Consider the following 17,109-nt stretch of genomic DNA (forward strand, 5'->3'; position numbering starts at 1 on the left):
TAATCTTGGACGCGACGTAAAACCCAATCTCACCTCACCTTTTCAACAAGGCATGTATTGTAAAATGTATTTGATGCAGTCTGAGTGGTTTGAAAAAAGATAAATGTGATTTGATTCCGGTAATATGCGCATGAAGACCATCACGACGAGTAAAATCTGTTCTTACTCAATCCCAACTTTCCAACGAGTCATTCGGTTAACGAAGTGGACACCGCAGTAAATGCAATTGTCCAACTCGAATTTTTCTAATTCATAACCAAACTGACTGAATCAGTTGTCATCCACAAAGTCGTCGTTTTTAAAGCTGAATTAACGGGCAACACATTCTCAAGAATACAGGCAAATCTGAAATCACATAATGTGCTGATGAATGTCCTAATAAAAATATGAAATGCATATATATCTAAAAAAACAAATACATCAATACCTTAGCAGCAGTTAAAATGGAAAGACAAATACAAAAAGCTACAGATATGGGTACAATAGGTATTTTGAAAAAAAACTGGCAAAGGTCGTATGGGGGAGGTATGACAAGATGACAAATAAAATCGACAAAACCCTTTCCACGCTAAGAAATCTGACTAAAAGCATTGAACATTGTATGATTCTGACTATATCATAAGTCATTGATCGCCCCCTTTGCACGTAGGAGGCCGCAAAGTGTATTGTCATATTACACTGATTGATTGTTCAACACCTTGTATACTCGACGGGTTGTTCCCATATTGCATTCCCTCTCGTCGCGTGAAGATGTGGTTGAACGTGGCTCTGATTGCCTGTGGTATTCTGCTGGTGAAATGCGGCACACCCGTGAAGACCGTCCAACTCAAGCCGGTGAGTCACTCAATCACGACGATGTTCACTTATGATTATGTTAAAAAAATAAAATCATAACTCTAAGATAATAAGCCTTCTGCTTGTATATTACTGTCAACTGAAAATTTGTTTACTTCTGAGGGACTGGTATTTCTTTTATGGAGACTTGACATTTATTCTGCTACAGCTGACTGACAACATAAATGTTTTAGATATTATGACTGAGGGATAAGATTGGGTTTGTCAAGTTCATCGTGGCTGACAGCATTATTGTATTTCTATCATATGTTTACTAATAAAAGCATGGATATGCTTTAACTAAAATTGAATTGAAATGTCGTAAAAACTAGAGTTTGCGTTCCAAATTAATTGTGAAAGAGTGTCAATGGCTCGGTTAAAATAACGACACTGTTAAAATAGAGTTCCCTTGTAAACACCTTGTTCATTACTGAACCGCATGACACTTGTTGCTTTTGTTAGCTGCCTCTGCCACATAATTCTTTTGCAAAGATCTAACATTATAACATGACGTTTGGACAGGGGGCACGGGTGGCCCAATCGTCTAAGGCGCCGCGATTCGCTGTGCAGAGTTGCGTCCCTTGGACGCGCCACAAACCTATGATTGTGGGTTCGAATCTCGGTTCGCCCCAATTATGTTTCTAGGTTTGTCAGCACCATACCCGTTGGGTTCACCTAAGTGGGAAACGTCTGAGATCTGCATCACTTCGGGCTTTCCTCCCACATTAAGCTGACACGCCGTCATATAACTGGGATACTGTTAAAAGCGGTGTTAAACCCAACTCGCTCACTCACTTTAACGGCAAACATGGGTTGCTGAAGACAAGTTTTAACTCTGGTCTCGGGAACATATTGGTGATCATAGCATTTTGAGACGTACATTGTAGTATAGTACCGGGGCTGGATGTTTAACCCAATTTGACGTGATTGTAATGGATTGGGAAGAAAAACTATCAATCACAAGAGTCACGTGTGTAAAGAGTTATGTGTTAATTTTAATCGAACAGGATATAATATTGCTCTTTATTGCGTTAAATTCAAGGTCCCCTCTTTGAATACGAAGTTGTATAACCTTTTACGGATAGGGTGACAACAATATCGAAAAGTACACAACAGGTATGTTTACATGTCTAGTAGACCCGTGACGATCAGGGGGAGAATAGGTCTTCAGCAACCCATGCTTGCCGTAAAAGGCGACTCTGCTTGTCGTAAGAGGCGACTAACGGGATCGGGTAATCAGGCTCGGTGACTTGGTTGGTTCATGGTTACCCAATTGGGGTGAGTGAGTGAGTTGTGTTTAACGCCGCTTTTAACAGTATTCCAGTTATATCACGGCGTGTCAGCTTAATGTGGGAGGAAAGCCCGAAGTGATAAAGGTTTCAGACGTGCCCCCCGTTACCCAATTGCTTGGATCGATGTTCATGATGTCAATGACTGGACTGTCTGGTTCAGACTCGATTATTTACAGAACGCCGAAATATAGCTGGAATATTGCTGAGTGCGGCGATAAACAATAAACACACACACACACACACACACACACACACACACACACACACACACACGAACACTGTTACCATCAAGTATGCAACATGTTAATTATTAAATTTAAAATTTTCTTGTACCAAAGGCCGTAGACCTAATCCTGAAATAATATTACATGAATGAATGACAAAGGATTCACTTTAGTTGGCAATGGACTTTATGTAGACACGAAGTGGTATGGTATCTACTCCTCGAGAAAAAATATAGCACCATTCAATACGCAAGTTACATTAATCATCCAACTCAATATAATTCGAAATCCATACACGAATTAAGATACGCAGCCCATGCTTGCCGTAAAAGGCGACTATGCTATGCGACTAACGGGGTCGGGTGGTCAGGCTCGCAGACTTGATTGATGCATGTCATCGTATCCCAATTGCGTTGATCGATGCTCAAGATATAGATCCCTGACTGTCTGGTCTAGACTCGATAATTTACAGAGCGCCGTCATATAGCTGGAATATTGCTGAGTGCGGTGTTAAAACACAAACAATGCAGATTAACCAGTGAATTGGGGTCATGCGCTTTAGACCCGTGAAGGTCCGGGGTAGAACAGGTCTTCAGCAACCCATGCTTGCCGTAAAAGGCGACTAACGGGATCGGGTGGCCAGGCTTGCTGACTTGGTTGATGCATGTCATCATGTTCTAATTGATGCATGTCATTGTGTTCAGCTGTTACGAATGTTGGAAATGGACATGGATATATTACAGTTGGTGTGTTATTTTCCACGATACAAACTAACCATATTTACATTCCGGGAAATGGTTGTATAGCAAATTCATAATTTGTTTTGGAACTGTACATACACGTTATCTCTCTGTATCCCAGGTGCCTCTGAAGACTTTAAAGGATGCCACCCCTCCGAAAATGGCGCCTCATTTCATGTTCGACGGCGTTGACGATGCCTATTTCAACGCGGTAAGTTTACATATCTAGAGAATACGAGCGTCGCCATTTCCGTAATCATTAAGAAAAAGGACAAAATCCTTTCCATATTTAAAAGAAATCTCTGCTCAAAGTAGAGCCCATTGTTCTATTTCGACTGTGTCATGAGCAAACACTTCGCCGCAATTGTTTGTTCTGCAGTAAAATTGAGAATAATCCGATAAGTTGCAAATAATTCGCGAATAAGTTACAAGTAATTCGCGAATAAAAACTATTGTATTGCTTTACGGGACTAAGGGTTTTATGTGACTATCACGCCATCAACGCGTGGGGGGCCATGGCAATAGTATCCATACGTACAATGTATACAATGATGCTACACTGTGAATGAATTGCCGGCAATGTTTGATATATACATCATGATGTAAAATATTCTTGCTATAATAATGCTGTCACTAAATATCCTTCCTGACATGTATATGTGATTGCATCGTGTACCTTTTCTGGTACAAATCTACATGTATACATATATGTACTAGCATATTCTTATGTAGTGGTTTGATGACTACCACTTTAACACTGGTTGTATCACAGTTGAGTTATGAATTGTATTTTTGTTGGTTAAGCAATATTCCAGTTGTATGACGACGTTCTGTAAATAATCGAGTCTGGGCCAGACAATCCAGTGATTGCTATCACGAGCATCGATCCATGCAATTGGGATACGATTACATGCATCGACCAAGTCAGCGAGCCTGACCACCCGATCCCGTTTGTTGCCTCTTAAGACAAACACAGTCGCCATTTACGGGAAGCATGGTTTGCTGAAGACCTGTTCAATACATGTAATTGTATTTGGGTAAAACAACACATACAAAATGAATGTACATATATGGAGGATTACCTGATTAGTGTGGCCACACAGTTAACATTGATAACAAAACTGATTATCATTTACGCATTTGCATTAGACGCATATACTTGAATTCCTATGTTATTTAAATACAAAAACAACTAAACTATAACATATGGATCTGTCTGCGTGTAACGTATGCTAAGTGATATAGTGATGTAACAGTAGAGTGAGTGATGTTGGGTTTAGCGCCGCCTTTAACAGTATTGCAGTTATATCACGGCGTGTCAGCCTATTGTGGGAGGAAAGCCCGAAGTGATGCAGGTCTTAGATGTTTACCACTTTCGTGAAACCCACGAGCACGAGGATGGTGCTGACAAACCTAGAAACAAAATCGGGGCAACTGACTGGTCTACCTTGTGTTACCTAAGTATTAGAATGGAGTGATCTAAGAAAAGTAGAAAAGTAATCCTGTACTTTATTAGAATTAGGATATGAATAGTGAAAAACAGTCACCATATTGGATGTACACGTATAACTTGTCTTCCAATACCACGGTTGAGCCGACGCCCTGGGTCATAAAATTAATTGGTCCCATGAAAGGGGCAATTTGTTTCGCGTAGTGTTTGCGTAGCTACGCAAAACTTTTGCAAACATTTTACGTAAAATGTTTACAAAGATTCTGCGGAAAGTTTTTTTGCTTTTGCTTTGTAGTGTATGTCAAGGAGGCACTATCAAATAGCAATGATGCCAGGTATTCGCGATAGGGTGAGCGCATCCTGCCCCACCGATGCCACCCATCTGAAACACATGCAAAGGCAAGTCAATTCTTCTCCTGAAAAGACACGGAAGCATATGTTTCATATAAGTGAAAACAGGGAATTGCATCAGACAGTTTTGATCCGGGTGATCATGGAGGTATGATGATACTTAGCATTAAAGTAGTTTGATGTTTAACGCCGCACTCGGCAATATTCCAGCTGTATGACGGCGGTCTGTAAATAATCGAATATGAAGCAGACAAACCAGTGATGATAACACGAGCATCGATCGACGCCATTAGGATGCGATGATAGCAAAGAGCAACCAAGCCAGGGAGCCTGACCACCCGATCTCGTCACTCGCCTCTAACGACAATCATGGGTTGCTGAAGACCTATTCTAACCCGGATCTATTGCTGGGCTTTCCCTATCAACTGTGCTTCACAATGCGACATTTGAGAACGGAGCGTATCGGAATTTGAAACTCTTGTCTCTTTAAGTATCTCTAATTCCCCAGCAGGTATTGACTGGAGTTCACGAAATCAATTCCATATAAGCTGTGGCAGCCTACCTGTTTCTGGGATGTTCTTTAAAAGACCTTCCACGTGCTGATACATGTTGATGATTTCACTGACTCATCAAAATCTTCCTATCATTTGGGATTAGGATTTTGAAAACAGAGACTTCTACTTGCTCCTGCATCTGTTTGACATTAGACTGAACCTACTGTAAACGTTATTATTCACACATGAAGAGGTATCCCGTTTAATAACAATAAAGCTTTATTAAACAGTGTTTAATAACATGACATGCGGATAGGACGTTTTTTAACATTAACTGATTATTCAATTAGGGGCGCCGGTAGCACTGGCTGGTTTGTTGGTTGGTTTGTTGTTTAACGCTGCACTCAGCAATATTCCAGCTATATGATGGAAGTCTGTAAATTTTCGAGTCTGGGCCAGACAATCCAGTGATTTGTTATCATAAGCATCGATCCACGCAATTGGGATCAATGCCATGCATCAACCAAGACAGCGAGCCTGACCACCCGATCCCGTTAGTCGCCTTTAACGACAAGCATAGTCGTCTTTTTACGGCAAGCATAGGTTGCTGAAGACCTATTCAACCCCGGAATCTTCACGGGTCTCGGTAGCACTGGGCAACTGTACTCTGAAGGTCTACTCTACTCCTAGACGGATAATCTACTCCCGATTGAAACTACTTTTTTCTCAAAACAACAAAGAAGCAAAGACACTCTAAATAATTATCATGCTTTTATTTAATATATTAAAACTGTATTAATGATTTTTACTTGTATATAAACTTATAAAGTGGGTGCTGATGTTTCTAGCTGGGTGAAGTTCTGAAATATAAGGAATTCATGAATCGGCGTTTTATCGTTTCTTATAAAAGCGGCGCATTTATTGCCAGGTTGAACCTAGAGAAAACAGTCTGTAGTCGACTTAGCTACTAATGTTGTATTCGGGCGCCACACGTATACCAACAACTGATGAAGCGTTTGGTTTAGATAATGTGCGCAGTTTGAGAAATAAAAATGTTTCGGTCGCTAGATACCTTTTGAAATACAAACGCAACGTCAATAGTATTTGACGATGATTCGTTCAGTAATTCATATCACGCACTATTTGCTTTCATATTGTACTTGATACTATGCGTTATATAATCAATACTATTACGGACATCATTATCGATTCTGGTCGGTTTCATGAAAACTGTTGCCGTGTCATATCACACGTTACAGTAATATTCAAGGACAATTAGGATAGACAATGTGGTAACACCTGCATATGATTGATCTATTACTTCAGATACAAAAATATGTAAGTGTCAATAATCAATTTGTGTACTTTGTGTACAGCTACGTTCTTTTCTTCTTTTGGATAAAAAGGTTGCTGATTACGTGTCGTTTTTTGCCTGTTTAACCCACACTCAGCAATAGTTCAACTAAACTTCTGCGGCCTGTAAATAATCGAGCCTGCACCAGACAAACTCGTCATTGATATTATGATAATAGCGCAACAAAACACTTGACATAATCATAAGAAATTTCTGCTAAGAGCAGTCTATTGTACTATTCGGACTATCATAAGCATGTGTTTTTTAATCACTCGTCATGAATCCCGATTTTTCGCGAAAAGGTAGGTGTATCCTGTTCACCGGTAGTACCCGTCATAAACACTTGCAAAGGTCAAGTGTTGACATGAAACCAAACACAATAATACATGGTAAAAGTCACACGAGAGAATTGCGATGGACATAATTTTATTCACAAATGCGTCAAATTTCCTCCAAAAGAACCATGTTTAATAGTTCAATGCTTCATGTGTATCGATGATCCGATATCTTTCAGGGGGCACGGGTGGCCCAGTCGACTAAGGCGCCGCGATTCGCTGCGCAGAGTTGCGCCTCTTGGGCACGCCAGAAACCTATGATTGTGGGTTCGAATACGAGTTCGCCCCGATTATGTTTCTAGGTTTGTCAGCACCATACCCGTGCTCGTGGGTTTCACCTAAGTGGTAAACGCCTGAGACCTGCAACACTTCGGGCTTTCCTCCCACATTAAGCTGACACGCCGTGATATAACTGGAATACTGTTAAAACGGCGTTAAACCCAACTCACTCACGCTGATATCTTTCACTATTGATCAAATAGTCAATTCCTTCAACTGGTTTACCCACCTGAACTAGAAATAACAAAAGACACCAGTGAAACAAACTCATCTGTTTCATGTTTAGATTCGTGCATAAAGATTCATAGTGACAAAAAGAACCAATAAACTGTATGACAAGATGTACATGTGTGAGTAATGTCTCATGTTCACAAATAGTTCAATGAGCCTTATATGATTCTTGCTCAAAGGGTGTTTGATCAGCAGTCCAACATTCTAGGTTTTCGAAAAGCTTTCAAAACTTTTAGGAGGAAATTTGACGCATTGAATAAACTGATGTCCAATGCAATGTCCATTTTTATGTGAACAGTTGACTTAGCTTTGCAAGTGTTTATGACGGCCACTAATGAATTACTAGGCCTTAATTGTTACATCTTCTTACATGCATTGGTTATGGGGGGCACGGGTGGCCCAGTCGTCTAAGGCGCCGTGATTCGCTGTGCAGAGTTGCGTACCCTGGACACGCCAGAAACCTATGATTGTGGGTTCGAATCCCGGTTCACCCCAATTATGTTTCTAGGTTTGTCAGCACCATACCCGTGCTCGTGGGTTTCACCGAAGTGGTAAACGTCTTAGACCTGCATCACTTCGGGCTTTCCCCACACATTAAGCTGACACGCCGCGATATAACTGGAATACTGTTAAAAGCGGCGTTAAACACAACTCACTCACTCACTCACTCACTGCATTGGTTATGTTCGGTGATGCCGCCGTTAGGAGTTTTCAGCTGTTGTCATCTTACTGCTGGAGGAGCTCCCGACACGACGCATGTTGTTGATGCATCCCTAGTTGGTGAAACACTACAAAGTAACGATCATTATCAAGGCAAATCTCGGCTTCGAACAGTTTTTATAGTACAGCTAATGAGGCTTAATCCACTGGACCACCAATGTGCCCTTAGTAACACAGGCCTCTGTTCCAACAATGTACCCTTAAATTAGTGGGACAGAGAGAGGCATGTGATCAGGTAGGATGCGTTTGTTGGATGTTACAGGAGGTTAACCACTGTGAGGGCTGTTTTTATTTGTTATCCGACGTATTCATTCTCAAAACCTTGGGTGGGTGGTCTAATGAAAGAATAAATTGGATCCTGCAAATAAAGTTGGATTTATGAAAACTGAAGGATTGGGAGAAAGTAGTTTCAAAATCTGTCTCTTTCATTTTATTAGCTTTTTGGGGATTTACAGGATTGTTGAATCTATGGATTTTAAGTCAGGAAATAGGCATCACCATGGGCACAAATTGTAGAACCCTCCTTGCCGATCTGTCTTTTATGCACACGTCTCAAACTTTGCTCGGTTTGGCAAAATCAAAACAAGATGATTTGAACAAGAACCACAAAAGAAACGCAAGTTGTACAAAAGGTAAAGGCTATGAACGGTATGCAGATAATACTGAGAAATGATAACAGAGAAAACATTTTAAAACAAACGGGCGTTGATTGCTTGATGAAAATCATACGTGTTCATTGAAAAATACCCCCCAAAGAGAAAAATGACAAGTGTCAGTAATGTCCATCAATAGTGTGTGTGACTGCGATACAGGCAGCACATTGCCGTCTCATTGAGTCTTTGGAAGAGGGCTTGAGTAATCCCGTTCCCTTACCGAACCAAAAAGGCTTCCAGTTCCTGAAGTTCCTGCCTCGCAGCCCGAAGACGTCTCCCAATCTTGTCCCAGACATGATCACTTGGCGCCATGTTCGGTGCCAAAGACGGCAAGGGCATCACAGGAATGTTATTCCCTCTGAGGAATCCATAGAGACCTGGGCTGTTTTGGGGACGAGCGTTGTCCTGCTGAAAGACTTGGAGTTGAGGTTGACCCAAGAAGAGAGGTCTGACTTGATTACGAAGAACATCATCCCTGACGGGACACGTATGGAGGGGTCCTGTGACGATACAAATAGTCTCCCAATACCATGAGGCTCTCTCCTCCCCACCGGTCGGCCTGTAAGACACAGCAGTTAGCGTAACGCTCATTTCGTCGTCTCCACACTCTGAGTCGGCCTTCGGCGTGCGAAAGGTTGAATCTTGATTCGTCCGAGAAGACAACTTGTTGCCACTGCTGACGTCTCAAACACAGGTGCTGTTGGGCCCACTGCAGACGTTGTTGGCGGTGACGTGGAGTCAGTATAGGCCCGACCTATGGACGACGACATGTGATTCTCGCCGGTCTTTGACGACGACGAACTGTGTCGGCTGACACCGGATGACGTCAACTTTGAACGGTTGCAGCTGACTGTGTCGCTCGTCGCTGTCGGTCACGCAGATGTGTCACCCGGATGTAACGGTCCTGCCCTGGAGTAGTGACCCTCGGCCGCCCAGAACGAGGCCGGTCTTGGACACTGCCTGTCTGGTGATGCCTAGGTGATGGAGGTGAGGTGAAATGGGGTTTAACGTCGCGTCAAAGATTATTGCACTTATATAGCGACGTGCATGTACGTGTGTGTGTTTGTGTGGCTGCTTGCACTAGTCCGGACTGATGCCGATTTATAGTGCTAGCTCACTGAGATACCATGCCGCAGTTTAACATGAATATCCCACTCAGACACAGAATACTGACTCCGAGCCGACCAGTCCTTGATTTAGCCCCTTAATGCCGAGCGCCAGACAGGGTAACAACAAGTACCATCTTTTAACGTCTTTTGGTATGACGCGGCCGGGGATCGAACCGCGGACCTTCCGCTCTCCGGGCGGACGCTCTACCACTAGACCACGGAGACGGTCCCCAGTGGATGGAAGTCACATGACATACAAAGTGCCTCGCCACTGCAGTTGACATCGATCCGGCCTGTAGCAACGAGACGAAACGACTGTGTTCCAGCGGCGTGTTCAAAATGAATCATGTAGATAGTGAACATTGTTTTTTGAATGTTTCTCTTTACGTTTGTAAACATTTCCTTTCACAAATTACTTTTTGTGCATTTCATAAACAAAACATTGACTTACGTTTCTTTTACGGATGAGCATATTATATGCTTAGATGCCATCGAGTGAGTGAGTGAGTGAGTGAGTTGGGTTTAACGCCGCTTTTAACATTATTCCAGTTATATCACGGCGTGTCAGCTTAATGTGGGAGGAAAGCCCGAAGTGATGCAGGTCTTAGACGTTTACCACTTCGGTGAAACCCACGAGCACGGGTATGGTGCTGACAAACCTAGAAACATAATTGGGGCGAACCGGGATTCGAACCCACAATCATAGGTTTCTGGCGTGTTCAAGGGACGCAACTCTGCACAGCGAATCGCGGCGCCTTAGACGACTCGGACACCCGTGCCCCCTTGATGCCATCGAGATATCACAGTGACACGACTTGAACAAGTAAAATATGAACTTTACTCATTTAAAAACATATAAACTTGACTAGACCAACCAACAATTTAAGCTATACTTAAATACAAGTAAGTAAATACAAATACGATTTACACAAGTACAACCTTCTACATTTAATTCCCAAACAGAAATGCCAAACTTTACATCACTTCATAAACATACCTTTAAATATATGTTATGCACATTACCAAACAAATGAATGAATAAACTTCAAACCTTAAACATACCACTGACAAGTACCCTATTCAAATGTAATTAACTAATTAAAACGCAACATGTGACCACAGCAGAAACGTCTCTGGAGACTCTGACAAATGGATGTACTCAATTGGAGAGTAAAGCAGAGTGATTAAGAGGTCACAGTATCAAACTATATTTTAACTCTGCCACCCAATCAAATGAACACGTCAAAAAACCTTGTGAAAGGCGTGCTTTTTGTGTTCATGAGATACACTTCATTTCCAGAAACATTGCCAAAGTTGTGTTTATGAGATCTGTTCAACGTTAAACATTAGCAAGAAACCTGAAATACATGGATGTCTGAACATAAAAAAGAACAAAACAATTGACTGCTTTTGTGACTCCGCTACTCGTACATTAAACATTATTAATATCCAAAACTGCCTAACTAATAGTGAGTGAGTTGGGTTTAACGCCGCTTTTAACAGTATTCCAGTTATATCGCGGCGTGTCAGCTTAATGTGGGAGGAAAGCCCGAAGTGATGCAGGTCTCAGACGTTTCCAACTTCGGTGAAACCCACGAGCACGGATATGGTGCTGACAAACCGAGACACATAATCGGGGCGAACCGGGATTCGAACCCACAATCATAGGTTTCTGGCGTGCCAAAAGGGACGCAACTCTGCACAGCGAATCGCGGCGCCTCAGACAACTGGGCCACCCGTGTCCCCTTCTATCTCATGAAACCCAATAGCACAAGTAGGAAGATAAAGAAGCATCGTTGATAATAGTAAGTCAGTGAGTTGGGTTTTAACGCCGCTTTGAACAGTATTCTAGTTATATCACGGCGTGTAAGCTTAATGTGAAGGAAAGCCCAAAGTGATGCAGGTCTCAGACGTTTACCACTTTGGTAAAACCCACAAATACTGGCATGGTGCTGACAAACCTAGAAATATAACCAATGCAAATCTGCGATTCGACTCGCGATCATCGCTTTTTGACAGGTTTTTTGGACGCAACATCAGTGCGAATATGAGATTCGACCCGCGATCATCGCTTTTTGACAGGCTTCAGGGACGCAACTCCAGTGAGAATAGTCGATTCGACCCGCGATCATCGCTTTTTGACAGGCTTCAGGGACGCAACTCCAGTGCGAATATGCAATTCGACCCGCGATCATCGTTTTATGACAGTCTGTAGGGACGCAACTCTACAACACATGTACTAGGACGCGTTTCTTCATTTACCATTCCACGCCTTGTCAATGAGTGAGAAATATGTCATACAGTATAATGCCTCCAAGTCCTGTTTCTGACGTTTGTGTCTAGACGAGAGAAACAATGGATTGTGACCTTTCGCTGACAGAAAGTGTCACCAATGTACACATGAATACGCGTTCAATAGGCTCTCATCACTGTCCTCACTGCAAGCTGTTCATGTTATAACACCATTCAGTCATCGCGCTGTTTGTCTGTATACGACTATTGACGGACAACACGTGGTGTTTGAAAAGTATACATCTCTGATATGGTCTTTCGTTGGCTGTAGCACAATCAATGCATACATTTTAACACGTATTGGCATTTAAGGTCATTCATTGACCTGTGTCCATCATGGTCTTTAGAGGAAAACTTTGAAGAGCCAGGTTGCAAAATAGTGGCATCTATTATTTTCTATTAGTAGTTGTAGGATGGATTAATATAGGGACTATAATATCGATCTGAATTAAGGTTAACATCGATAAAAGCCTTTAAAGAAAGTTTGGTGCTCACAAAAACATTGCTAAAATGGTAGGAGTCATATGATTGCAAATTCATTTTCTTCTTTGAACCAATGTATTTTACTCAACAAACTGTTGCAAGAATGAGAGTTGGTTAAACAAACGTAACCAAACAAAACAGTTCTTTCAATTTTCAATTACCGTACTCGACGTAATAAGCGCCAATGGCGATATTTGCCAATGTAATGGCTTGTGAACAATCCAAATTAGCACCCCTTCCGATTGATCAATGTACACAAGACTTATTTGTTCGTGTACGATACGCACTCGTGTGTTATATGCACCCTTAATTATGGGCAATTAAATTCTGGAAAAATATATCTGTCGTATGTAAACATCTCATGCTTTCAGCATAAACCACGAGATAAACCATCTTTCAACTCTGTTTTTTTCACCAAAATAATCTTCGAATAAGAGCCCCTTGTTTCTAATTTTGAGAGCGCCCTGGGCGCTTATTACGTCGAATAAAAAACAAACTCGATGTACTATCTGTTGTCCTTCAGTCTATATGGTATGCCCGCCTCCGTGGTCTAGTGGTAAAGCGTCCACCCGAAGACTGGAAGGTCGGGGTTCGATTCCCGGCCTCTTCATACTAAAAGATTGTACTTGATGTTACCCTCTGCATAAAGGGTCTCAAACAAGGACTTGTCGGCACAGTATACAGTGTCAGAGTAGGGTTGTATCTTAAACTGCGGCATGGTATCTCAGCTAGCCTGCACAATAAGATCGACATTAATTCGGACTAGTACAAGCAACCACATTCACACGTGCGTGCACGTCGCTATATGATTTGTTTGTTTGTTTGTTGTTTAACGCCTCACTCAGCAATATTCCAACTATATGACGGTGGTCTGTAAATAATCGAGTCTGGACTAGACAATCCAGTGGTTGACATCATGAGCATCGATCCACGAATTTGGGATACGATGACATGCATCAACCAAGTCAGCATCAACCAAGTTAATCGCATCTTACGACAATCATGGTCGCCTTTTACAGCAATCATTTGGACATGAAAAGCAAACTACACGGCTATAATATACGGATCAAGACAAACAACTAAATAATGAACTTGTCTTTGTTTTGTAGATAGACGATCTTCACAAAGGCCATGGTGACGTTGAAGCTAAAATCCAGAAGGAGGTATGTAGATAGCCTTGTAACTTCCCTACAACGAACACAAAGGGACCACCAATTTTAGTTCGTAATAACCAAAGTTCGTTATAAACATATATACAGCATATATACAATAAATGGCCGGGACTAAAATTAAGTTCGTTATAGCGGTCTGTTCGTAACAAGCGTGTTCGTTATAAACGTAGTTTACTGTATATATAGTTGGATAATCAGCTAGCTAATCATTTGAACATTACATTATTAATTTGAGATAGCATTGTTTAGTCGATTGCAGCGTTCACAAAATTCGGATATATCGAAGCCATTCCACTTTAAAAACGACCCCAAAATACCGTAGCACGTAAACCTTGTCAGTCAACATTGCTTATTACGAACTCATGAAACCTAAGAATCAGTTCTTTCAATACGAAGTTTGCTATTAACGCAAGCATGTGCGTTTATTCCCACTAATTCGAGATGAGATAGTTTCAGACTATTCGCTATATCGGATTTCTATATATATTAAGGACAAGATATAATGTCCGCGTTGGTCCACATAATTGGCCTATCAGTTTTAAAAAAAATATTAAAAATTGTTATATTCACATGAATGAAAACTAGTTTTGGTACTTATAACAACACTAAATGTTCCGTATGACTTTGACCAAAAGAGATGGAGTGACTGAGTGAGTATGGTTTTGCGCCGCTTTTAGCAAAATTCCAGCAATATCACGGCGGGGGACACCAGAAAGTGGCTTCACACATTGTACCCATGTGGGGAATCAAACTCGGGTCTTCGACATTACGGGCGAATGCTTTAACCACTAGCTATAGGCTACCAAATCGCCTCATAAATATTTTCAGTTAACGATAAAATATGTGGAAAAAGAAATCATCCGAGGTCACAGATTATAATTAGTCCCTAGTTTAATTGTCTCTTGTGGAAAAATCAGCCTTTCTGTGTGTCTTCCTTACTTATAAATTTGTCATCGTACAAGATGAGATCTCGTATGAACAATACATGCTTACAATACTCATTGACATGAATAAAGAAAGTTGTAAAAATTCAATAACATTTATATAAATACTAACACCATCGTAACATCTTTCAAAGGAATTGGACGAGTTCCTGGCTAAGTTTAACTTCAGAAAGAAAGAGCGGGCCAGCCATAAACGGACCAATGAACGTGCATCGGACAGCAGCACCAAGCGGGACAAACGCTCAGCAAGCCTTGAAGTTCCCCACGGCAACATTCGTCGCAAGAGATTCTACGGGACATGGATGCTTTGGGAAAAAGGGATTGTGCCTTATACATGGGGAAACAGCAGTATGTATTTTGATAACGTTGATCCAGAGCATCAAAGTTCCCCTCCATCTGATTCCCTCAGAAATGCATAATTATGATATTCCTTAAGAATTGACTTTCACTTTGTGTGAGTTCATTGGACGTTCATACAATGTTTGGCCCTCACTCTATGAAGGTTCATACTCCAATGAACTCAAAGTGAAAGTCAATTCTTAATTCTTGTAATGTTTATCGCAAAAGATCCTCAAAAAGGTGACATGAACTTATGGATGCACAACTTGCCCTTCAGAAACATCTTGCGCAAAACATGTGTTCAAATAATATCAACATTAGATGGGAAAGGTAAGAACTACCTCAGTAAGTCAGTCACTATGAGAGCGCGTCGTAATACATTTACATCAAGTACACGACGTCAAAATGGCCGACACGATAAACGTGACGGGAGAGATTTCGGAAGTTGCTAATGAACCTATGGCGGTTACATGTTTTAGTCATCATTGATCAATTGGACGATCATTGAAAGGTGATTAAAGATTTGTCAAATAGATACTAAGGTAGATTGCTGTCGACTGTCACTGTCAGCCTGGACACGGATCGAGTCGATACTACCATAGTTTGGATAATTTCTATGCATTTCTTCGTTTTCTTCACTATGATGGGTCGTAGCGGGCATATTTGTGAACGATCGTGCAGTCAAATTATCTAACATTTATCAGTGTATAATACTAAAACGCTGCGTTCAAGATTAAAGGGTCTAAATGATCAGAAAGAACGCTTCTCTATGTATTCGTTGTAGGGAATTCCCTGGGGTTTCCCAAGGAACGTGGAAGTAGTCCGACAGTGTTTACCTCATTTTAAGAACACGGTCTCGTCGAATTTTGGCGATTTCGCGGTCAGGTGACCGACCTCTCGTCCAATTGAAAGGCCGTATATCGTGTAAACTTCAAATCAAAAAAATATTAGCAATTAAACTTTAAAGCGTGGCTAATAAAACGGGGGAAAATGTAACTTGAATATACTACACGGACTCCTTTTGCATATCAGACGTTAAAGACATGAGGCTGCTTAATTATATTGGCCACAAATGGGAGAAGGTTGGTATGCATAAAAAAATAATTAATATTACGAGTCAATACAGTTGCTCCATTTGCACAGGGTAGCTTTATTGTTCGAGTAAATGTATGAGTAAATCGTATGACATGGGAGCACAAACTCGGTAAACTTTCTTTCCCCCCTCAATTTATATCAAGCGCTCCGTGTTTCGATACAAGTGAATTGTTGATATAAGACCGTAATTTCAATAAAATATATATTGTGGGAACAAAGAAACGTCGGCTTAAAATCGAGTTGTGTAAATTGGAATTAAGTTTCTTTGTGTGTATACTCTCCAAAAAGAAACGCAAAGCTGAAAACTTCAACCGTTCATGGGCCTATACCAAAGCATGATAGGGAATGAACAACTGTTCTGTGAAACACGAAATATCACATAACCGGAGCAACAGACTTTGTCTGTGTGATATTCCGGATTTCATAACTCACGGATGTTGTGCAGATGGTCAGTGGTCAGTGGTCAAGTTCTTTATCTGTAATGACCACCACGTGCATGCACAACCGCACGGTAATGTCTCGGCATTGATTGTATCATGTCGGAAAATCTCACGTTGGACGTCAATGGCAGGAAGGTGTTGCTGCAAAATGTCGTCCCTGTAACGTAAAGCCGTTAGATTACTCTGCACGTGATTCGTACGTTGTGTGTTGGATACACATCATGCCACCTCCTCCGCCAAATTTGTCCCCTTGACGTACACAATAACGAGCAAAAAGT

The 17,109-nt window shown here is 41.4% G+C and overlaps 1 protein-coding gene across 1 annotated transcript in view; it reads left to right on the top strand.

Annotated features, from left to right (window-relative positions):
* The first annotated feature begins 713 nt into the window (after window positions 1–713).
* Window positions 714–17,109, top strand: part of LOC139452271 (uncharacterized) — a 46,881-nt gene continuing 30,485 nt past the window's right edge. The window contains exons 1-4 of the mRNA XM_071233672.1: window positions 714–834; window positions 3,212–3,301; window positions 13,951–14,004; window positions 15,092–15,305. Of these exons, the coding sequence (XP_071089773.1) occupies window positions 751–834; window positions 3,212–3,301; window positions 13,951–14,004; window positions 15,092–15,305 (442 nt within the window). The 5' untranslated portion in view covers window positions 714–750. The remainder of the gene's footprint in view (window positions 835–3,211; window positions 3,302–13,950; window positions 14,005–15,091; window positions 15,306–17,109) is intronic.

Source organism: Haliotis cracherodii, unplaced genomic scaffold (assembly GCF_022045235.1).
Source record: "Haliotis cracherodii isolate W230 unplaced genomic scaffold, xgHalCrac1.p SCAF_9, whole genome shotgun sequence".
NCBI lineage: Eukaryota > Metazoa > Mollusca > Gastropoda > Lepetellida > Haliotidae > Haliotis > Haliotis cracherodii.